Genomic DNA, 24,538 nt, shown 5'->3' with positions numbered 1-24,538 from the left:
ATATAATAATTTAAAATCTCTTTTGATATTATAAACATTGGGTTAACAACATTTAACAAGATCGTTAACCTAAAGGTTTCAAAACAACACTTACATGTAACGACTAACGATGACTTAACGACTCAGTTAAAATGTATATACATGTAGTGTTTTAATATGTATTTATACACTTTTGAAAGACTTCAATACACTTATCAAAATACTTCTACTTAACAAAAATGCTTACAATTACATTCTCGTTCAGTTTCATCAACAATTCTACTCGTATGCACCCGTATTCGTACTCGTACAATACACAGCTTTTAGATGTATGTACTATTGGTATATACACTCCAATGATCAGCTCTTAGCAGCCCATGTGAGTCACCTAACACATGTGGGAACCATCATTTGGCAACTAGCATGAAATATCTCATAAGATTACAAAAATATGAGTAATCATTCATGACTTATTTACATGAAAACAAAATTACATATCCTTTATATCTAATCCATACACCAACGACCAAAAACACCTACAAACACTTTCATTCTTCAATTTTCTTCATCTAATTGAACTCTCTCAAGTTCTATCTTCAAGTTCTAAGTGTTCTTCATAAATTCCAAAAGTTCTAGTTTCATAAAATCAAGAATACTTTCAAGTTTGCTAGCTCACTTCCAATCTTGTAAGGTGATCATCCAACCTCAAGAAATCTTTGTTTCTTACAGTAGGTTATCATTCTAATACAAGGTAATAATCATATTCAAACTTTGGTTCAATTTCTATAACTATAACAATCTTATTTCAAGTGATGATCTTACTTGAACTTGTTTTCGTGTCATGATTTTGCTTCAAGAACTTTGAGCCATCCAAGGATCCATTGAAGCTAGATCCATTTTTCTCTTTTCCAGTAGGTTCATCCAAGGAACTTAAGGTAGTAATGATGTTCATAACATCATTCGATTCATACATATAAAGCTATCTTATTCGAAGGTTTAAACTTGTAATCACTAGAACATAGTTTAGTTAATTCTAAACTTGTTCGCAAACAAAAGTTAATCCTTCTAACTTGACTTTTAAAATCAACTAAACACATGTTCTATATCTATATGATATGCTAACTTAATGATTTAAAACCTGGAAACACGAAAAACACCGTAAAACCGGATTTACGCCGTCGTAGTAACACCGCGGGCTGTTTTGGGTTAGTTAATTAAAAACTATGATAAACTTTGATTTAAAAGTTGTTATTCTGAGAAAATGATTTTTATTATGAACATGAAACTATATCCAAAAATTATGGTTAAACTCAAAGTGGAAGTATGTTTTCTAAAATGGTCATCTAGACGTCGTTCTTTCGACTGAAATGACTACCTTTACAAAAACGACTTGTAACTTATTTTTCCGACTAGAAACCTATACTTTTTTTGTTTAGATTCATAAAATAGAGTTCAATATGAAACTATAGCAATTTGATTCACTCAAAACGGATTTAAAATGAAGAAGTTATGGGTAAAACAAGATTGGATAATTTTTCTCATTTTAGCTACGTGAAAATTGGTAACAAATCTATTCCAACCATAACTTAATCAACTTGTATTATATATTATGTAATCTTGAGATACCATAGACACGTATACAATGTTTCAACCTATCATGTCGACACATCTATATATATTTCGGAACAACCATAGACACTCTATATGTGAATGTTGGAGTTAGCTATACAGGGTTGAGGTTGATTCCAAAATATATATAGTTTGAGTTGTGATCAATACTGAGATACGTATACACTGGGTCGTGGATTGATTCAAGATAATATTTATCGATTTATTTCTGTACATCTAACTGTGGACAACTAGTTGTAGGTTACTAACGAGGACAGCTGACTTAATAAACTTAAAACATCAAAATATATTAAAAGTGTTGTAAATATATTTTGAACATACTTTGATATATATGTATATATTGTTATAGGTTCGTGAATCAACCAGTGGCCAAGTCTTACTTCCCGACGAAGTAAAAATCTGTGAAAGTGAGTTATAGTCCCACTTTTAAAATCTAATATTTTTGGGATGAGAATACATGCAGGTTTTATAAATGATTTACAAAATAGACACAAGTACGTGAAACTACATTCTATGGTTGAATTATCAAAATCGAATATGCCCCTTTTTATTAAGTCTGGTAATCTAAGAATTAGGGAACAGACACCCTAATTGACGCGAATCCTAAAGATAGATCTATTGGGCCTAACAAACCCCATCCAAAGTACCGGATGCTTTAGTACTTCGAAATTTATATCATATCCGAAGGGTGTCCCGGAATGATGGGGATATTCTTATATATGCATCTTGTTATTGTCGGTTACCAGGTGTTCACCATATGAATGATTTTTATCTCTATGTATGGGATGTGTATTGAAATATGAAATCTTGTGGTCTATTGTTACGATTTGATATATATAGGTTAAACCTATAACTCACCAACATTTTTGTTGACGTTTTAAGCATGTTTATTCTCAGGTGATTATTAAGAGCTTCCGCTGTTGCATACTTAAATAAGGACAAGATTTGGAGTCCATGCTTGTATGATATTGTGTAAAAACTGCATTCAAGAAACTTTTTTTGTTGTAACATATTTGTATTGTAAACCATTATGTAATGGTCGTGTGTAAACAGGATATTTTAGATTATCATTATTTGATAATCTACGTAAAGCTTTTTAAACCTTTATTGATGAAATAAAGGTTATGGTTTGTTTAAAAATGAATGCAGTCTTTGAAAAACGTCTCATATAGAGGTCAAAACCTCGCAACGAAATCAATTAATATGGAACGTTTTTAATCAATAAGAACGGGACATTTCACATTCGGCTGACAAGACATAAAGTAACAGTGCCGCAGGCGCGTGCGAACCACGCGCGTGTTTGTAATCATTCTTAACTGACACCACGCGCGATCAGCAAATGCTACACGTCGATTGCATTACACGTGTATGGCCACGATCACACCATTCCAACCCACGCTCCCCCAATCTTGCCTATAAATAGCCCCAAATCACACACATTTTCACTTTTCCGGTGTCAAGCTTCCCAAATACGCTCTCGCCTCCAAATCCTATCAATTCCGATCAACTCCGTCATATTCCGATCGTCATTTAAAGGTCAGTCGTTCTCCATTCATCTAAAAATGACCAAAGCTAATGAAACTTTCGTAGAGAATGTAGAGTCCAACATAGGCCAGAAAAACATCGACCACTTAGTTAAGCAATACCCCCCTCTAGCGGGTTACAATCCGGTACCACCACTGCCTAGCCAGCGAGCCCATCAGCCACCAGAGAATAAGGTGGCGATCTACGAACATGCTTTTAAGCATGGTAATTTTAGGGTTCCACCCACCGACTTCTTTTTAGGCGTACTAGATCATTTCAAAGTAGGACTAGGGCCAGTGTTGTAAAAGTCGGCCGTCGGTCGATGCGTCGTTTTTTGGGTTCTCCGTCCCGTTTTTTCTAAAAACGACTCAAAAGACGGTCAAAGCTAAAAGTTCGGTCAAATTATGTCAAAAACGGTCAAAGTTGGTCAAAAACGGTCAAAATCAGTCAAATTTTTGTCAAGATGTGATATACTGATATGTTTTAAAATTAGGGTTTGTTTTCATTTTTTGGGCCGCTCTTTTCTATGTGTCCTTACTGATTATGTATTTGGTAGCATTAATTGAGTTTGAAGTTTGATTGTATTTAAATTCAAGTTCTTATTTAAGAAATTTATAGTACAAAATCAACTATTTTATACATATATAAATATATATTTAAGAAATTATTAATAAAGTCAACGTTGGTCAACGACCGATGCGTCCCCGATGCGTCCCCGACTTGGCCGACGCGTCCTTTTTAGGTCCCGACCGATGCGTCCCCGACTCGCGACTTTTACAACCTTGACTAGGGCAATTGCACCCGTATGCTATAGGCAAAATCGTTCTATTCGAGATGTGGTGTGTTGCACTCAACACAGTACCATTGGTGAAGGTTTTTTGCCACCTATTCCGCTTAGCCAACCACCATAAATCTTGGTTCACCTTCTTCGCACGCCAAAATTTCACAAAAACCCCGAAATCGAATGCGGGAAGTTGGAAAGAAACTTTTTTCTTCGTCGACCAGACCGTAGTAGGCACTGGCTTCCCGCAGACGCTCATTTGGTGCGAGAAGGTAGAAAAAGATGTGAACAAGATGCCAGCGTTGGATGACGAGGAGAAAAAGTTGTTGAAGCAGTGCGTCAACGCACAACTGGTGCACCGTTCGTATGGTAATGTTATGCTGCGGTTGGGGAAGATCTCCGCGTATTGGCCTTGGGAGGATGTGCGGCCGGCCATAGTTGGCCCCGATGGAAAGGGTAGGAATAGCATAAACGCGTACTTACATAAATTTTTGTATATTTTCTAACGCAGGCGTTTATTGTTTGCAGAGATGAGGATGAAGAAGGTGCTTACCGCGGAGGAGATTGCTGGGATCTCTTTCCGCAAGCAGGATGTGGACAAACAGCTAGAGCAGGCAGCTGCTAGCGAACATGTGGAGGAAACGCCGGCGGAGTCAGGCAATAAACGCAAGGCGGCTGGGACGTCCGAGGCTCAGAAGAAGAAGAAGAAGACTCCTAAGCAGCTGGAGGATATGCGCAACGACAATTTTGTTGCCATCGAGCCGCGGTCCGCAGACCTACCTCCCCCCATTAATGGTGAGCGTTTATTTTTTCGCATGTATACCGCGTAGAAAAATCTGCGTACTAATCTGAGTATTTTGCAGAGCATGTGGAGGAGACGCAGCCAACAACACCGCGGGTCAACCCCGAGCTGCAGGCCACTGCCACATCCAAAGACAAGGCGATCCCCGTCGAGTCTGAGTCTACATTACCTCCTCCGCAAGGCAGCTTCCGTGTTGCCAACCTCCGCCAACTTTGCCAGTCCTCCGCAGAAAATGCTGCGGAGCAATCTGCATTCTTGCAGCAAATCTTCCCAGCAGAGTTCCGCGAGCAACTGGCCGCGCTGCCGTTTAACCAGGCGCTCAACGCCTTTGTCCAGAACGGGCTGGTATTCTTTGGGATGTTTGCGGATCAAGCCCGTCGATCCTCCAGCCTATACGATGTTGCACTGCGCAAAGAGGTGGAGTTGGGTTTGCTGCAGGCGGGTGTAGATCAGGTTAAGAAGGACAGGGACGCTGCTGAGGAGGCCCGCAAAGCTGTTGAATTGACTGCGGCCGAAACCAAGACCCTCTTGATTCAAGAAAGAAAAAAGAATCAAGAGCTTGTGGGTGCGGTTGATCAGGCAAAGGGGGAAACTGAGCGAGTGAGGCTGGAGTTGGAAAAGGTGACGAGGGAGAGGGACGATGCGGTTACCAACCGCGAGCTGGCCGAGGCAGATATGACAAAGCTGCGCACCGCACTCCCCGCAATTGCGCAGAAAGTAATGGACTCCGAGCCCGTGTCCGACCGGTTTAATGCCTATGTCGATGCGGTCAAGGACCATGAGGTGAACAAGGCTGTGCGGGAAGTGATCCAGGCATGCGGCCTAACTCCACCGTTCCCCGACATTGTCCAAAAGAAATTAAAGGAGGGAACGGCCGCAGCGCTGCTGGAGGCGGAAGAGACAATCAAGTCCATCCCTATCCCTTTGATCAATGCGTTTGCGGCTGACCCGACGATGCCGCTTGATGGGTTTTTGAAGGAGGATTACTAGAGTAGTTTGTGCCGTAAGCCCTAATCTTAGGCAGGTAATTGTAAATGTATTTTGGAGCCCTAAGTCCCATGTTGGGCAGGCATGTGAAACAATTACTTATGTAATAATTTATTTGGATGTGTATATATGTTTGTCTGTTATGCATGCGTGATATCCTTGTTTATATATCGCGAATCAAAACAAATTATGAACCGCATGCGCATGCGCATAGTTAACCACAACTTATGCGTATGCGGATGGTACTGCGTAAAATAAACCAATATTTTAACTTACCTTTAACAATTTAGACTCAAAAGCTACTGCGCTATTGCTTTGTCATGTACTAGAGGTGCACTATTAGTTGTATGGTAAGCAAACGCAACTAAAAACAAACCAATGTTTTTATGCTTAGGAGTTCCTCAAGCAAACCAATGCGAGAGCGATTACGCACAAGCAAACCAATGCTTGTATTTTTTTTTTTTTTAAAGTCGACTTTGCAGCCATCTAGTCTGCGTGGCGCTTGGCTAGGGGAAAACCAATTCCCTTCGCCTGCCGTTATTGTCTAGCCTTGTAACCAAACAGGCTTCTGCCGCACGGGGGCTAGAGGACACCCCTTAAGTAGGCAGGAAACGCATACAAAAAATATAAATGGACAACAAAAGTATGCGCATGTAATTATTTTTATTTGGCATTAATTATGATTACAACTGCGACATATCCGAAAGGATGAAAAATAAAATAATGTGCTAAACAAATTGGAGTGATCAAGTCCATCTAGCTACATGTAACATTTTTTCAATAACGTCGCATGCCAAGTGCGTTTCACAGGTTTGCCATCTAATGTCTCTAGATGGTATGCCCCGGTGTTGCTTGCTTTTGCTACCCTGTATGGGCCCTCCCAACGAGGTCCCAGTTTCCCAGTGTCTTCCGCATGACTTGCATCGTTCTGGCGCCAAACCAAATCACCGCACTTATAAGTGTGTGAACGCACACGCTGATTGTAATACTTTGCGATTTTCTGCTTGTTATTTGCTTCGTTAACAGCCGCAGAGAGTCTGCGTTCTTCAAGCAGATTAAGATTTTCCCGCAGAGCTTCAGAGTTATTTTGCTCATCAAAGTTTTGTATGCGGAACTTTGGTACCCCAATCTCTGCGGGTACAACAGCTTCTGACCCATAAACCAAACTAAACGGAGTCTCACCAGTGCTTGCTTTGGGTGTGGTTCTATGCGCCCATAAAACCTTTGGAAGCTCATCCACCCAACCAACGCGGTCATGACCCAACCTTGCCTTGATTCCAGCAACTATATCTCGGTTGGTAACTTCGCACTGGCCATTCGCCTGCGGATGCGCAACTGAAGTAAAAGTTTGCTTAATATTAAGCTCCGCACACCAACTGCGAAAAGGATCGCCGGCAAATTGTGTACCGTTATCACTAACAATTTCATTGGGTATGCCGAATCGACAGACAATGTCTTCCCATACAAAATTCCGCACTCTTTTCCCTGAAATTGTTGCCAGCGGTTTCGCTTCGACCCACTTCGTGAAGTAATCGATTGCAACAATTAAGAATTTGACATTTCCTGCGTGTGCAGAGTATGCGTAAGATAATGACGTAAGTAGCATATTTAGCAAATGAATGGCAATATTACCTTGGCCTTTGGGGAATGGTCCGACTATGTCGATCGCCCATTTGCAGAATGGCCATGGTGAGGAGACCGGTATCATTGGATGCGCAGGTGCCCTGCTGATAGGTGCATGTATTTGGCATGATTCACATTGCTTGACAATACGCGCCGTGTCTGCGTACATAGTAGGCCAATAATAACCTAACCGCATGATTTTTGACACAATGGACCTGTGTCCCGAATGAAGGGCGCATGCACCCTCATGCACCTCGCGTATAACTTCCTCTGCCTCTTTCGGACCTATGCACCTTAAATGCGGTCCCAAATAGTTTCTTCGATACAAGACATCACCCTCGAGGGCATAAAGCGGTGCCTTTGTGCGGACTTTCTTCGCATCAGAGGAGTCCGCGGGTGAAGTGCCGTCCCGTAAAAAAGCGATGATGGGCGTCATCCACGTTGGGCTTGATTCCTCAACCGGTGCCACTAGAGGCATCATGACAATAGATTTTGCGTTGAGTTCCTCTATTAGAATTTTCTTACCCATATGATCAAAAGCCAAGGCAGCTAGTTTGCTTAGCGCATCCGCCTTCTTATTTTGCCCCCGCATTACGTGCGAGATTTGAAAAGCCTCGAACTGGTCAGCGAGATTATGAACAAGCGATAAATATTGCTGCATAGCAATGTCGTGCGCTTCGAAGTCTCCGCAGACTTGATTGCATACTAGCTTTGAATCCACGTAAGCGTGCAAGATTTTAACATTTAGCTTATGCGCGATGCGCATACCTGCTAGCAGAGCCTCATACTCTGCTTCATTGTTTGTGACAGCAAAATTAAACCGCAGTGCGTACGTATGTTCCTCACCGCCTGGACCTGTCAAAATTACACCTGCGCCTGCGCCAGATGCGCTACACGCACCATCGGTGTATAATTCCCATGGTGATAGAACAGGTGCGGGCGGATCTTGATGTTCTGCTGACGCTTCGACATCCGCAGGTATTTCTGCTAGGTAGTCAGCAAGTATTTGACCCTTAACCGCACTGCGTGAAGAAAAGTTTATTTCATGTTCTCCCAATTCGACTGCCCACTTGGCCATTCGTCCAGAAATCTCGGGCTTGTACAGTACCTGAATGAAATAAAATGATTGCGTTAGTCAATGCGGTAACTCCGGTCATTGCCGCAAAGTAATCATGTACCAACCTGTTTGATTGGCTGATCAGTTAGAACCACAATCGGATGTGCTTGAAAGTATCGGCGTAAACGCCGCGCTGTATGGACAAGCGCATATACTAACTTCTCTATTGGCGAGTAGTTTACTTCGCTTGATGTCAGCGTCTTGCTTACGAAGTAGACCGGCATTTGTGTCTGAGAAAACCTCAGCGTTAAAGTTCTGCGAAATAAATAATGCAAGTAAATTGATAAGTTACCTTTTCGCGGTCTGCGATGAGAACTGAACTGATTGCTTCCTTTGATGCCGCAAGGTACAGCGTTAACGTCTCCCCAGGGACTGGCGCAGTAAGTGTTGGTAACTCTGCAAGCACCTTTTTCATCTCCTGAAAGGCTGATTCTGCTTCCTGAGTCCAGACAAAATCCTTTTTCTTCAAACAATTTTTCAAAGTGTTAAAGAATGGTAGCTGACGCTCTGCGGCTTTTGACAAAAACCGCGTGATTGCTGCGAGCTTCCCAGTGAGACTCTGCACATCTTTCTTTGTTTTCGGAGATGGTAAATTATCAATAGCTTCAATCTTTTTGGGATTAGCCTTGATACCCCGCGCTGTCACCACATGACCTAGAAACTTGCCTTCCTCCTCTCCAAAGCTACATTTAAGCGGATTAAGCTTCATGTTGATCCTTCGCAGAGACGCAAACGTTTCTAGGATGTCTGCGAGCATGTCTTCTTCGGTGTCGCTTTTGATTACCAAGTCATCGACATACGCTTCAAGATTTCTGCCAATTTGAGGCTTGAATGCTGCGTCAATTACACGCTGATAGGTCGCGCCCGCGTTCTTCAAGCCGAAAGGCATCTTTGTGTAACAATAAATACCCTGCGGCGTATGAAAAGCAGTCTTGTCTTCGTCTTCCGCAGCCATTAGAATTTGGTGATAACCTTTGTATGCGTCCAGAAAGCACTTATATCTGAATCCAGACAAAGATTCAACCTTCCAGTCTATCTCCGGGAGAGGGTAATTGTCTTTAGGACATGCTTTGTTAATGTCTTTAAAATCGACGCACATTCGCCAGTTACCATCAGCCTTTTTCACCAACACCGGATTGGCAACCCATGTTTGATAACGCACTTCGCGTAGAATGTTTGCTTTGACAAGGTTGTCTACTTCTGCGCATAGCCAATCACTGCGGTCTAAAGCCATATGCCGCTTCTTTTGTCTAACAGGTGTGAGCGATGGATTAACATTCAATTTATGTTCCGCAATGTCCCGCGGGACACCTGTCATATCTGATTCGCGCCATGCGAAAACATCTGCGTTTGCGGACAATATACCATGTAACTTAGCCTTGGTTTCAGCTGATAAACCTGCGCCAATTTTTATACCCTTATCTGGATGCAAGCGATTAGCAATGACCGCACTGCTTGCAATCTGCTCCCCGACGCTAGGGATGTTAATTTGCACAACTGACGCACATATCTCAATCGTTTGATGTGACGCCATTGTGGCAACTCCTCCCTTAGTAGGAAACTTAATCAAACCGTGCACTACCGAAGGTATGATGTTAAAACGCCGTATGAAATTTCTTCCCAGTAGCGCATTATATCGCGAAGTCGAGCGAACCACATAAAAGTCAACTAATTCGTTCCTTATTAACTGCGGATTCTTGTCATCTTCGAGCTCTATTAATAACTCTATCCGTCCCACGGGCCATGAGCTTTCTCCGGAAAAACCAGACAGCGTGATATCAGACGGACGTAGTTGCGCCTTCACGTGTTCGGGAAGAAATTGATAGCAATGCTCGTACATAATGTCAACGCCGCTCCCAGTGTCGACATGCATGCGCTTGACCTGCACCCCGCAAGAAGGAATGCGGCACTTGATAATGATAGGTTCATTCACCCTGTCAATTGACATCACAGGAGGGAAAGTGATTGGAAGAAGTTCCCAATCCTGATGATCGTTATACTTTCTTCGCTGACCTAATTTCTCTGCGTCAACCATGTTAATGGTTAAATCAGCATTTTTGGCCTTATCCACTTTCTGCCACGCGAAGGTTTTAGTTTTTGACCCCTCTTCTGCGGCTTTCCCTTTATCTTTCTTTGGCGGTTTGAGGTGATCCAACTTACCCGCACGGAGCGCCTCCAGTACCCGTTCCATCAAGTTTTTACACCTATTCGTATCGTGCCCGTAATCATCGTGAAATTCACAATACTTTGTCTTATCCCGCTTACCAAATTCTGTAAGCGGAGTTGGGACCGCGAAGGTCGCGCATACTGGCTCCGTCGCCAAAATTTCTTTGGGCGTTTTGGATAAGCTTTTAAGAAGCGCATAGTTCTGATTGTTGATGCCGCGCTGATTATTGCTTCGATAATTGCCATTAGATCTCCCCTTTTCACTTCTGATAGGACCGCCACTCTGGTAACGCCCGCGAGAATTATTTCCGCGGTTTTGATCTCGTGAGCGGTCATCATCATCCTTTTTTTCATTTCGCGAGCTGCTTGTGGGAACATCGTTATCTTCGCCACTCCGCATATAATCGTGACATTCTTTAAGCGCCTCAGCGTAAGTTGTTGGCACCGTATGACGCAAACGCTTGACTAGCGTTGGGTGCCGTTCTGAATTGATGCCATGTATGAGTCCTGATATCTGTTGTTCTGGCTTGAGATCTGGAATGCGCAAACATTCATTAGTATACCTTGTGAGATACTCTCCCAAAGATTCCTTGGATTTCTGCGTAATATCATGGCATTCAATGTGAGTGCGCTTGCGTGGTCTTTGATTCTGATACTGCAATAAAAACTTTGTTCGCAGATCCATGAATCCGGCAATACTGCCCGCCGGGAGTTTATTGAACCATTCGCGAGCAATGCCCTGCAAGGTCATTGGAAATATTTGGCACGCAACCGGATCCACCCAACCTTGAGTGCGCATTGCACCCTCAAAGCGCTGTAAAAAGTCATCCGGATCGGACAAACCATTGTAAGTACCTAGCGTACCAGGTATCTTTGGTGCTGCTGGAAACGGATATGCAGTTATGTGTGGAGGAAATTTGTCAAAAGTAGTCGGTAGCTCGAAAGGTGGTTTAACAGGATCCCCTTTTAAACCCGCAAAGAAACGCCGCATCATGTCCTGAACGAAGTCAGGCTGCGAAAATAAGTGAACCATGTCAGGGGGTGCGGCCTGCATAAATTGCCCTGCAAGATTAGCCTGCCCCTGAATATTTTGCCAAGGTTGACCCTGCATCTGCGGATATACCCACGGCTGCGGTGTTGGAAAAGAGGGATTACTTGAAGATGCCGAATACACAGGTTGTAAGGGGAGCGAGACCTGTATCGCAGATGCCTGCGAAAACTGAGGATACACACTCAAGAGCCCAACCGTTTGCGCTGTGCTTTGTTGTTGCGCTGTTATTGGCGCCCAATGAGAGTTTGCGTCTGGAATGACACCAAATCCCCAGCTGTTAAGTAACGCCTGCGCATCCGCAGGGGTTAAGAATTGAGAAACTGGGCGCGGTGGTTGCCAAGGTTGCAGGGGTGTAAACGACGAGTTTTGCTGAATAGTCTGCGTCTGCAGAGGTATCGAAACAGTGGTACTGTAAATAGGTACCTGGCCGCAGCAAACTACATGTGGTCCCATGGTTTCGCCACCAGCGTTTATCGGGATAACCCTTGGATCCACCGATGAAAAATCCAACCGCGTGGTTGTGACTGGTGAGTTTGCTCTTGGCGGTGTAACCCCATCCGGATATACCGGCTTAAACCGCTGAAAGGGTTCGCCGGATACAGGTGGGGGGTACATTGTGTACCCTGCTTGAGCAGCCGCCTCCGTAGTCAAAACTGGCGTTTGCTGACTACCAGACGGCGCGTGTTGAATTGCTGTTTGAGTATGCTCCGATGATTCCTCGGAAGTCATGATACTGTTAAAAAGAAAAAATTAAAAAAAATTCTGTAAATAGCGAATCATAATTCAAAACCTAAAAAGAAAGAACAATTAAACAGTTTTGAATTAATTCGACTCTCAATGAAAGCACCACTTGATCATGCATATTTTAACCGAGGGGTCTTAACATGCTTGCTCAACGTAAAGGAGGGGTTTAAGGATCTTAGAACGTGGCTCTCCGGTCCGGCTACCGTGAATAACCCTGGCCGACATGATGATGTCGGCGGGGTGGCCAAGTGATTAAGTCCACCTTCGATGACGTCCGTCGATCAGAAGGCCCCAAGCAAGGTTGTAGGTACCAGTTAATAAAGAACTAACCTGTTAACCTTTAGAAGATGATAGAGGATGTAAGTTACGTAGGATGTGTGGTAGAAGATGGCTACGTAACGTGGTATGTTGCTAACGACGATTAGGGTTTGTATTTATAGGCAAACCCTAATTCTAGAACCGTCATAGGATAGTGATAATCGTTTCCATAACCATCTCCCCCGAATCACGGATATAATTATGGAAAAGATATTTGCTTGTTAGCTAAGCAACCGCCGTAAAGGGACCAGATACGGATCCGCATGCCGCATGACGCATGAGAGCACCCCGCATACGCACCATAGCGCATGCCCGTGTGTATGTTACATGCGCATGCGGGCTGCGGTATCATTATCATGATTGAGATTTGTTAAGATAGTAATGTGCTGCACATCTCGTACTCTTCCTTTAATAGCACAGCTCGTACAAGTGCGGCATGAGATGTTGGAAATGCACACAGGGTTTTAAAGATGTGCAAGTGATTAAGCGTGCTAATTTGATAGTTATGTTTCACTTGTTTTGCAAAAGATGGTGAAAAGGGGAAGGTGGTTTATATGAAGTATGAGTAAAACATGTGGTACATTAGCAATGTACACCCTGGCTAAATGTTTCTTGGGCGTCGGGGTATGATTTGGTTAGAGTTTGAGATTTAGTGTATGATTGTAAATGAGTAAAACAATGTTAATTGAAGTATCAAATTATTTGTTTGAAACATGATGATTTGTTTTTTGATGACATAATGTTAACTTGTAATATGGTTGATAAATATATTGTTTAGTATGTGATACTCTTTATTTAGCTATATCTGATTTATCTTTATGTTTATAATAACTCGATTTTTCAACTATAAATGTGTTTTCAATCAAGTCAACCAATTTTGACCGTTGCCCGACTGTCTAATTCGTGTTAGTATATAACAATTGTTATATGATCTCGTGCATATCAAGAATACAATCTCACGCGATTTTTGAAACCATTAGTAGGGTGAAATCTATGTTTTTGGCGGTGGTTGTGACAATTTTTGGATCAGGTTTGTGATGGATATAAATGAATGTTTTCCGTACACATCTGAATATAGTATGACCTTACGATTTTCATTTGTTGTGATTATTTGAAACAACCCAACCCGTATTCCATACGATAATTTTTTTTTTATAATACACATTTATGCGCCAATTAAATATGTAAACCATTCCACAAGTTCCATTTAAACGTACATCAATTTAAATGTTTACAAAAGGCACGAAAGCCATTAATTAAGTTTAATACAAGTTTGACCCACTACAAGGATAGTTTATAATCCAAACGACCTCGAGCATGGTTTGGGGCTAAACTACCCAAAACGTTAGGCCAACTTCAAAAGCTAACACCAAAAGCACCCCCGACAACATAAGCGGGAGACCACTAGTCCAAACGTATGCCCTTACCCTTGTCCAAGCCGGAACCTATAAAATGGTAAACAACGAGAGGGTAAGCAAGGCTTAGTGAGTGCAACAATTATACATACATATATATAACCTACTTACTTGCAAACACTTACCAAATCCGCATACATACTAGTTACCTAATTAGCATACCTTTCACATGTATAACGCTAAGTATCACGATAACAAGGCTAGTATAACAATAGCTTATAACATAACAATACAATATGCTAAAACACAAGTATAACGATGATGTTCACAACATCTGTAGTACTCAAGATCTCAAGGCTAGCCCAACGAATGGTATCGTCAACATCGAACTTAAATCCCATTCGCCTATATTAATGTGGTATCGTCAACACCGAACTTTAAACCCACATATGAGGTATCGTCAACAACGAACTTTAAACCCTCATCAACGTCACTACAATAATCGTATGGCATCGTCAACATCGAACTTTAATTCCATACGTATGAGGTATCGTCAACAACGAACTTTAAACCCTCATCAACAACACAAATATACACTAGGGTATGGTATCGTCAACATCGAACTTTAACCCATACCCCACAAGCAAATAAATCATATACATGCATATATAATTATTCCACTCACCTTAGCACTTCGGTGGTGATTTAAATGCTTCCGTATACCTCGAGCAAAGTACCTAATACATAGGTACACATTCAATACACAACTAATGGCATTTACCACATTACTTACACTTTGAGCATTTAATGACCCAAATCGCATTAAATGACTCAACCACACCCAAAAACGTCCTTAAATGCCAAGACTCATATTGAATCGCTAAAGCTATTGATTTAAAGTCTACTAACATTAACTAGCACAACCTAGGGTAATTCATACCCATCTCACCCAAACTAGGTCAACATTACTCATTTTGACTCATTTTAACACTTTGACTCACAAACTAGTCATACTTAGTTCATTAACTATTTTCATCATCATTAACAAGTGTATTAGTGACAAAGAACCCATTTAACACTTTCAACTTCAAATCTTAAGTCCAAACCCTAGATTATAGTTACTTAGGGTTTCCTTTCATCAACACAACCCAAGTTCACCCATTTTAACCCCAAGTGGGTTACATAAGTTTCAAATGAACCAAAACCCTAGCATAACTAATTAAAACTCGAAACATAGAGTTAGAACTTACCGAGACTACCAACGCGTAGCTAGAGACGCAAGGAACAACTTTAATTCTTGCTCCAAAGATCAACCCTCAATCCTTCACTCTCAAATCTCACTTTTAATCCAAATGGGTTTTAAGTTTTGGGAGAGAAAATGGAGAGAAAAGAGATAAAGAAAATGAATTAAATGAATATGTGGTAGAGAGTTAATGCTCCCATCAGATCCACATGTCAATTTACCATTTTGCCCCTTAAAATCCCTTAAATTGAGCTAAGTCCGACACTAGTTCAGCAGAACTGTCGCGGCGCGGACTTAATCGTCGCGGCGCGACACATAAAGGGAAAATAGGCCCTCCTTAACCCACTTCCTAATCCTGGTTCGCTTGATATGCCGCGGCGCGGACCCATTTGCCGCGGCGCGGCTTAAGGCTGCATCTGGACAGCTTGACCACCTTAAACAATTTTCGATGTTATTTAATTTGTACAATCCAAACCCGCTTCCTATATTCACCTAGCCTTCCACAATAGTCTCACAAGACTTAATGCTAACAAAACCCATGTTTAAACCTATATATATATATGCACACATTATCAAGTATACATAGATATATATATATATATATACACACATATATTCGTACATTTACGCATAAGCTAACTAGTTATAGACGTACAAATGATTAAGTAGGTACCTTTCGATACGTACGGGAAAACGGGATGTTACAACTCTCCCCCACTTGAATTGGAGCGCGTCCTCGCGATCCAAGCCGCATGACAAGAAGGAAGATAAACCAACACAAACTCTCCGGGCTCCCAAGTAAACTCGGAACCCTTACTACGACGCCATTGAACTTTAAAAGTCCTAACCTCTTTATGTCTCAACCTTTTGACCTTCTCATTGAGTATTGCAATCGGTTCCTCGATATACTCTAACTTATTATTTAACTCCATCTCGTCTAATGGCACCCAAGATGAATCATCCGCAAGACACTTACGGAGATGAGAAACATGAAATGTATTATGGATCCCCGCAAGCTCTTCAGGTAATTCCAAACGATACGCGACTTCACCAACACGAGCTAAAACCTTAAACGGCCCAATAAACCGAGGAGCTAACTTTCCTCGTTTCCGGAATCGAATAATACCTTTCCATGGCGAAACCTTAAGCATCACCATGTCACCTTCTTGAAATTCGATCGTTCGTCTACGTTTATCGGCATAAGATTTTTGCCTATCTTGAGCCTTTTTCAAATGCTCTCGAATCACATCAATCTTGCTATTCGTCTCTAAAACCAAATCGGTACTCTCGATTTCCTTTTGTCCCACTTCACCCCAACAAATTGGGGTTCGACACCTACGCCCATAAAGCATCTCATAAGGTGGCATCCCAATACTAGTATGATAACTATTATTGTACGAGAATTCCACCAAAGGTAAGTGTTCGTCCCAACTACCACCAAAATCGATAATGCACGCACGTAACATATCTTCCAAAGTTTGATTCGTACGTTCGGTTTGACCGTCCGTTTGAGGATGGTACGACGTGCTTAATTTTAACTGTGTACCCATATCCTCATGAAACTTTTCCCAAAATCGAGATGTAAAACGAGTATCTCGATCCGAAACAATCGATATAGGAACGCCGTGTCGAGAGATGACTTCCTTGATAAACAACTTAGCCAAAGTCTCCGACGATATCGCTTCCTTAATGGGAAGAAACAAAGCACTCTTCGTCAATCGATCAACTATAACCCAAATTGAATCAAATTGGGTTCTCGCCGTTTTAGGTAACTTCGTGATGAAATCCATGGTAATGTGCTCCCATTTCCATTTCGGGATTTTTAACGGTTGTAACTTACCATACGGCTTTTGGTGCTCGGCCTTAACTTGCAAACACGTGACGCATTGCTCAACATACTTCACAACATCACGTTTCATGCCCGGCCACCAATAATCTTTCCTTAAATCAAGATACATTTTCGTCGCGCCCGGATGAATGGAATATTTTGACTTATGTGCTTCATCGAGTAGCACTTGTCAGTAATCACCCATCTTAGGCACCCACACTCTTCCTCGAAAAGACAACAAACCACGCGAGCCCATAGTAATGAACTCCGATTGTCCCACAATTCGTTCCGCATGCTTGTTGTGAACATAAGCCTCTATTTGAATCACACCGAGTTTTTTAAGAAAATCGTTAGTAATAATCATACGTAACAATCCCAATCGTAACGCCGGGTGATGACTCTTTCGACTTAACGCATCCGCGACCACATTCGCCTTGCCCGGATGATAAAGTATTTCACAATCATAATCTTTCACCACATCCATTGATGTTAAAGCAGAGGTGTATATAAAATAGCTTAAATTTTAGCAGGAAATACTATTAAATACGATACAATTTTACACAAGATATTTATTTATTTATAGAATGGATATACTTAAACCTTGCTACAACACTTATAGGCAGTGTACCTAATCGTACAGTAGTGTAGTTTTTAGTAAGTCCGGTTCGTTCCACAGGGAAAATCTTTAAACAAAGCTTAACGCTATATTAGTTTACTTTTATAAAAATACAAATATATATATATAAGTAATATTATTATTATTATAAAAGGGGGTTTTTACCGTTTAATGACCGGTTTGTCGATTTTAAAACTTTAGTCGCAGTTAAAACCAAATGTAAAATATTAAATAAATAAAAGACTAAATTTAAAGCGTAAAGTAAATAACGATAATGAAATTGCGATAAATAAAAGTGCGATAAAATAAACTTGCGATAATTAAAAGTACGATAATTAAAAGTGCAATTAAATATAATAACAATAAAATAAAATGCGATAACTAGAAGTGCAATTAAATATAAAAAAAGGAAATTAAATATGAAATAAAATAATTATGCTTATTTAAACTTCCGTAATCATGATGTTTGACGTGTTGATTTTAGTTTTATACCCATGGGTTAATTGTCCTTTGTCCTGGATTATTTAATATGTCCTCTGGTTTTTGTCCATAACAGTCCATCAGTCATAAATATAAAGTGCGAGTGTCCTCGTCAAATTATTTTTATACCCGAAGTTAAATATTCCAACTAATTGGGGACTTAAACTGTAACAAGATTTTAATACTTTGTTTAATAATTACACCAGGATGTCGACTGAGTGTAACCCAAGGTTTTAATACTTTGTTATCAATTATACCAAGTGTCCTTGTACATAATTTCACCCCTGTTTTAATTATTCTAGTGGCTATTAATCCATTCCCGTGTCCGGTTAAATGAACGATTATTCGTACATATAAATACCCCGCCCATCGTGTCCGATCGAGTGTATATGGTAATTTATGGGTACGTCCAATTATAAATCTTTATATTAACATTAACAAACTATCATTTAGTTAAACAAATATAAAGCCCCATTAATAGCCCATAGTCTAATTTCCACAAGTATCGTTCTTTTGCCCAAACCCCAATTATGGTACAAAGCCCAATTACCCAATTTTAGTAATTAGCCCAACATCATGATTACTTCGGATTAAATAAGCATAATAATAACTTAGCTACGAGACATTAATGTAAAAAGGTTGAACATAACTTACACTGATTAAAAATAGCGTAGTGTTACACGGACAGAATTTCGACTTACACCCTTACAACATTCGCTAACATACCCTTATTATTAGGATTTAAAATTAAAATTAAAATATAAATATAAATTATATATATATATATTTACGTATATATTGAGAGAGAGAGATAGATTATTGATATTAAAATTCGTCGAACTGCGTTGGCTTTTATAGGGAATTGAGTCAAGGGGAACTCCGCGAGTCGCGGCCATTTCCTCCTTCAAACTCCGCGAGTCGCGGAGTTTGAAATTCCAGCTCACAACTTTGGCTTCTTTCTTTGCCGACGGTTTATTTTATAAATATAATATATATATAATTAATATAATTAATTATATATTATATTATATTTATATACATAGTTAACTTGTAATTTTTAGTCCATTGTGTCGAGCGTTGAGAGTTGACTCATGTCCCGGTTCCGGATTTTCGAACGTTCTTGCGTACAATTTAATATCTTGTACTTTGCGTTTTGAATCTTGTACTCTTGTAATTTCGAGACGTTTCTTATCAATAATTGGAACCTCTTTGATTGTATTTTGTACTTTTGAGCTTTTTGGTCGTTTGCGTCTTCAATTCGTCGAATCTGTCTTTTGTCTTCACCTTTTAATATTTAAACGAATATCACTTGTAAATAGAACAATTGCAACTAAAAGCTTGTCTTTCTTGGGGAATAATGCTATGAAATATATGTTCGTTTTTAGCATTATCAAATATTCCCACACTTGAGCGTTGCTTGTCCTCAAGCAATATAGTCTTGAAATACTAGAATCACTTCTTTATTCTTCACACTTTATACATCAGTGATTTCTTTACGGCGGTATAAACAATGGTAGTAACGTTGTGGTTTACAGTCCCATATGACTATAAAAATTTAGATCCTTTAAGGAAATTGGATCTTTATGAAAACATTTGATCTTTTGAAAATTAAATCTAGCTTTTACCCTAGATAAGTTTTCCGGAATAACCCTTCACCGGTGTTTGCAAGTTCTTTTTGTGGGTTTGGTGGGTTTCAGATTTGAAAATTTTAGCTCAAAACTTGCGGTTTTGTGTCACCCACTTGCTAACCTTGTATTAGGAAAGCAACACGTCCAGTTTACTTGCTCCGTATATTACCTTTCGATAAACTACCGTCCGGTTGTAAAGGAAAGCGTTGAACAAGCAACTGTTAAGGCAATGTCCTCTGACATGCTTTTAATTATGGTCTTTTAACGTGTCGGACGCAATTACTATCCTTTGTAGGAGCAATAGTAAAGCTCACCCTTATAATTTTTCCGGTCTGGCACAAGGTCCTGTCTTCGACCATGCTATGCAACCACCGTTCTTACGGTTGACACCCGATTTGGTTCAGGCGACCTAATGAATTCCAGGTGAATTCCTAGGATTTTACGTTCAATGGTAATGAACGCATTGAAAATGGGTTTTCAGAAAACAAATCGGTTTGTAATTTTGATCAAAATATTTTCTCGTTCAAGCTTGAGTTTAGATATCATTGAATTCCATGAGTTTGTAATTCTCAATCTTTAAGGTCAATCTCTAGGATTGAGTAATATCAGTCTTAAAAGCTGATTTTTAATCTTTAAGGAGATTATCCTTTCTGGGGATCTGATTCATTAGTCTTATCCAGCTAATTTGCACGGTGCCCCTCCATTGTACGAGATAAATCCTTCTCATGGTTAGGATAAATCTGACCACTTGGCGACCCTGTTTTATGCTGAGGTCCGTGGATTTCCTGCTGATTTTAGAGATGACTTTTCTAGATTTTTCGTCAACCTACAGCTGGTCTGGACGACAACTTCATGACCTAAATCAAGAAGCGCGTTTCTTTTTCGAAAGACTTTACTTCCTTTTAACGATGGAATTGATTCATCGTGTAGATCCATCTCTTCTTTTCTTTCATCGGGTAAAACAGTTAATTATCGTCCAAAACAAAAGTATTTTCAATTATTTGTACAAAAATATGTGATATGTATTTTGAATAACTCGGTGAAAATTTCCCACACTTGGCTTTTATTTTCCTTTTTATTGTCCTTTATTCCATTTTAAATGAATTTTAACATTTTAGTTTGTTTCTCAATTTATGTCCTTTCCGAGGTAACAATAATTTCGGTGTTAACACCTAGTTTTATCATTCATAAATATGTATAAACATGATTTTGAGTTCATTTAGTTGAAAATTTTGAAACATTTAACTAGAAGTGGGTAGTCAGTATATAAGACTAGGGCTGTTCTTTATTATCAGAGAGCACTAGATTCTAATACAACTACTGCTTTACTAGTATTTTTAATGGTAACCAAGTGTATGAAGTAAAAAATATTAAAAATCCGAAAGAATTTAACCCCTTCCCACACTTAAGATCTTGCAATGCCCTCATTTGCAAGAAATCAGTAACAATTTAAATTATTGAGGGTGATTAGCGTAGAAATGATTAAATTTTACCAAAGTTTCCAAACATATTTGTGTTTGCTTGCTGAATGATAAATGGTGCATATCATTTGTTCATTCCGTCTTGTTGTTATTTCACATATATTTTGCATCTTGTCGTCAAAATTAGTTGCTTTTGCTGAACTTAATGCCAGTCTTTGAAAATGCGTTGTTTTACCCTGTTGTGTACATAAGATAAACTGCAAACATGTATACATATTTTTGAAGTTTGGTATATTACCCCACATTCAAAAATTATTAAAATCTAATAATAAAATTTAGAAAATTATAAAAACTAATACAAATCCAACATAAGTATTAAATGTATCAACATTACAAATAATAAAATAAAAAAAACTAAGTAGACTAGGGATGATACTGATACCAGAAGGGGTTCCATGCATAACCATATGTGCTATAAAATGCTTCTCCTGGGTTATACGTAGGATACGGTGGTTGCATCTCTATAGACCAGGGAGGGAATATGGACGTTGGGGTAGGAATATAGTTTCTACCTATATGTTGGCAATAAGCTATGATTTGGTTTTGATGAACTTGCCAATCTTCAAATGCTCTATGTCTAGCATTTTCATACTCTTGTGAAGCTATAAACCTTTGCATTTCTGCCATTTCATTTCCCCCTCCTACATTACCTTGCTGTTGGTTTCTCTCAACCTGTGGATGTCAACCATTATAACGTACTGCGGCGTTATTTCGCCTCTTCAAAACTTTAGCACCATGGTATAGATTTAAACCTATTGTATCTTGGGGTTCTGGTTCTTCGATTAATAATCCCCCCCGACTTATATCCACATTAAGATATTCAGCAATCAAAGTAATAAATATACCACCTCCTATTATGTTATGCGGTCTAATCCCCTAACCATAGCTGATAAATAATAACCCACACAATATGGTATACTTACAGCGCTTTGTGGGTCTCGAATACACATGTGGTAAAACAAATCCTGTTCATTTACCTTTTCCTTATTCTTACCTCTTTGTGTAATCGAATTAGCTAAAAACCTATGAATTACTCTTAATTCAACTCTATCTATATCCAAATAAGAGTAATTTCCCCCTTTAAATCGGTGATGGCTAGTCATTTGACTCCATACACCATGCGTATCAAAATTTTCGTCTATCTTTCTACCATTTAGTATCAACCCTCTATAATCGGCAGATGCTAACTCCTCAGGCGTATATATACGTAAGGCCTGAGCCATGTCTAGTAAAGACATGTGTCGCATCGAACCTCCTAACAAAAATCTAATAAAAGATCGATCGGTTAAACTAGCTACCCGATCATTTAACTCTATACTACACAACAATTCTTCACACCATACTTTATATACATGTCTACGCATGTTGAATAACCGTACCCAATCGTTGAAAGTAGAATTACCATACCTCTGTGCAAGTAATTCCCTAATTGGCCCGGCCAATTCTACAGCTTCTAATGGTCCCCATTCTATGACCTTAGGTACCTCAACAGCTTTAGAATGAAGAGTATGCAATCCTCTTTGGTATTTTGGATAATCTATCCAACGTCTGTCAAATCTCAAGTTCGGGTGAAAATCTTCTAAGTGCATATCAGAAAATGTCATTACTGGATGAGGTATATCTTGCTTGTAGTAGTTATCCACCTCCTGTTGGTCCGCATTCTCAGGAGGAGCATTGCGAGCTTGGGATGAAGATTCACCCCTTTCAGTCTGCAAAACACATCAAACACAATTTTTGTGCATCCAAATATGCATTAGTATCAGCAAAATCATCAATCAAAATAATTACAATAACATGTCCAATTTATATCAAACTTATGCTCATTTTCATATTTTTATCAAATCTACACTTTTTCAAATAAGCATATACGAAAATGTTCGCCAAGTTCATAAGCATTTAACTCAAATAACATGTCAAAATAATCATTACTAGCAATTAAACAAGTTTCAAATGGCATTATCTTTTAAAAATCAAGTTTATGAATTTTAGACTTGAAAAAGTCCACTTTAATTCTCAAAATCATGTTTAGGCTCAAAGTTTGGATCATTTAACTACCTAAACATGTTACACTACTTATTTTAGCAACAATTCATGACAAAAATCGGCCATAACCTGTTTATATCAAAAAGCCCCAAATTGCTCAAGAACACAAACCCTAGATTACTCAAAATTTGAAGTTTAAGGCTTCTAATCATGTTAAATAGCATCAATCTAGGTTATACAAGCATAATACATAAGCAATTTAAGCATAATTACACTAGAAAACATCAAAATTAAATTAGGGAAAAAATTGCTCAAGAACACCAATTTTCGGATTAAATGGTGTTTAGGTGTAGAAATTTACCGTTTTCCTTGAGTAATTCCTTGATAGCATCCTTCTTAACATGATTTTAGTAAAAGATTTGATGATTAACGGTGAAAAATTGTGAATTTGGGAGGTCTTTTTCGGGTTTTATTTTCGCAGTATATTTGTGGTATGTTGTGTGAACTGATCAGTTTATGTTTTTATTTTTTTCTGGGTTTTGGTCCCTCCGCGAGTCGCGGTGTTTGACCCTTCAAACTCCGCGAGTCGCGGGGTTTGATATATATATATATATATATATATATATATATATATATATATATATATATATATATATATATATATATATATATTTATATAAACCTTAACTTATAAAACAAATATAAAATAAATTTAAAATTTTGTTTTCCTTTGTTTTAGGACGAGGTCGTTTCGGAACGATGTCCTAGTCCGTCCTTCGACAAAATTTTAAAATTTGTCTTTTTCAAGCGATTGTTTTAAAGCTTAGATTTTTGGGTTTTTTGTTTTTTTTTATGGCATACTTTAATTCAATAAGATTAAAAATAATGATAATAAAAGTTCTCGTCCCTCCCTCGGGTAAAGCAATTTCGGTTCAAAGACCTAGTCTTCAACTTACGACGAATTTTAAAAATCATATTTTTAACTTAGCGAAATAAAGTAAATTTTTGTTTTTAAATTCACACAAACTTAAATTTAAAATGCATAAAATTCAAAATTCATATAATCAAAATTAAAAATTCACACCAAACTTATATTATATTTTTGTTTTTAAACATACAAACTTATATTGAAAAGATTAATTTTTTAAATATTTACAATTTTAAATATATTAATTTTAAAAAGTTTACAATATTATTTTAATT

General features: G+C 39.2%; 1 protein-coding gene across 1 annotated transcript; it reads left to right on the top strand.

Moving 5' to 3' along the window:
• The first annotated feature begins 3,935 nt into the window (after positions 1–3,935).
• On the top strand, positions 3,936–9,835 carry LOC139857933 (uncharacterized). The gene is made up of 4 exons (XM_071846781.1): positions 3,936–4,369; positions 4,442–4,708; positions 4,777–4,867; positions 9,832–9,835. Exons 1-4 carry the CDS (start codon positions 3,967–3,969, stop codon positions 9,833–9,835), a joined length of 765 nt encoding a protein of 254 aa, XP_071702882.1. The 5' UTR covers positions 3,936–3,966.
• The last annotated feature ends 14,703 nt before the right edge of the window (positions 9,836–24,538 follow it).

The sequence above is a fragment of the Rutidosis leptorrhynchoides genome, chromosome 7, assembly GCF_046630445.1.
Source record: "Rutidosis leptorrhynchoides isolate AG116_Rl617_1_P2 chromosome 7, CSIRO_AGI_Rlap_v1, whole genome shotgun sequence".
In the NCBI taxonomy this organism is placed as follows: Eukaryota; Viridiplantae; Streptophyta; class Magnoliopsida; order Asterales; family Asteraceae; genus Rutidosis; species Rutidosis leptorrhynchoides.
Note: the sequence above shows the minus strand (reverse complement) of the source record. Positions and strands in the feature narration are given on the sequence as shown.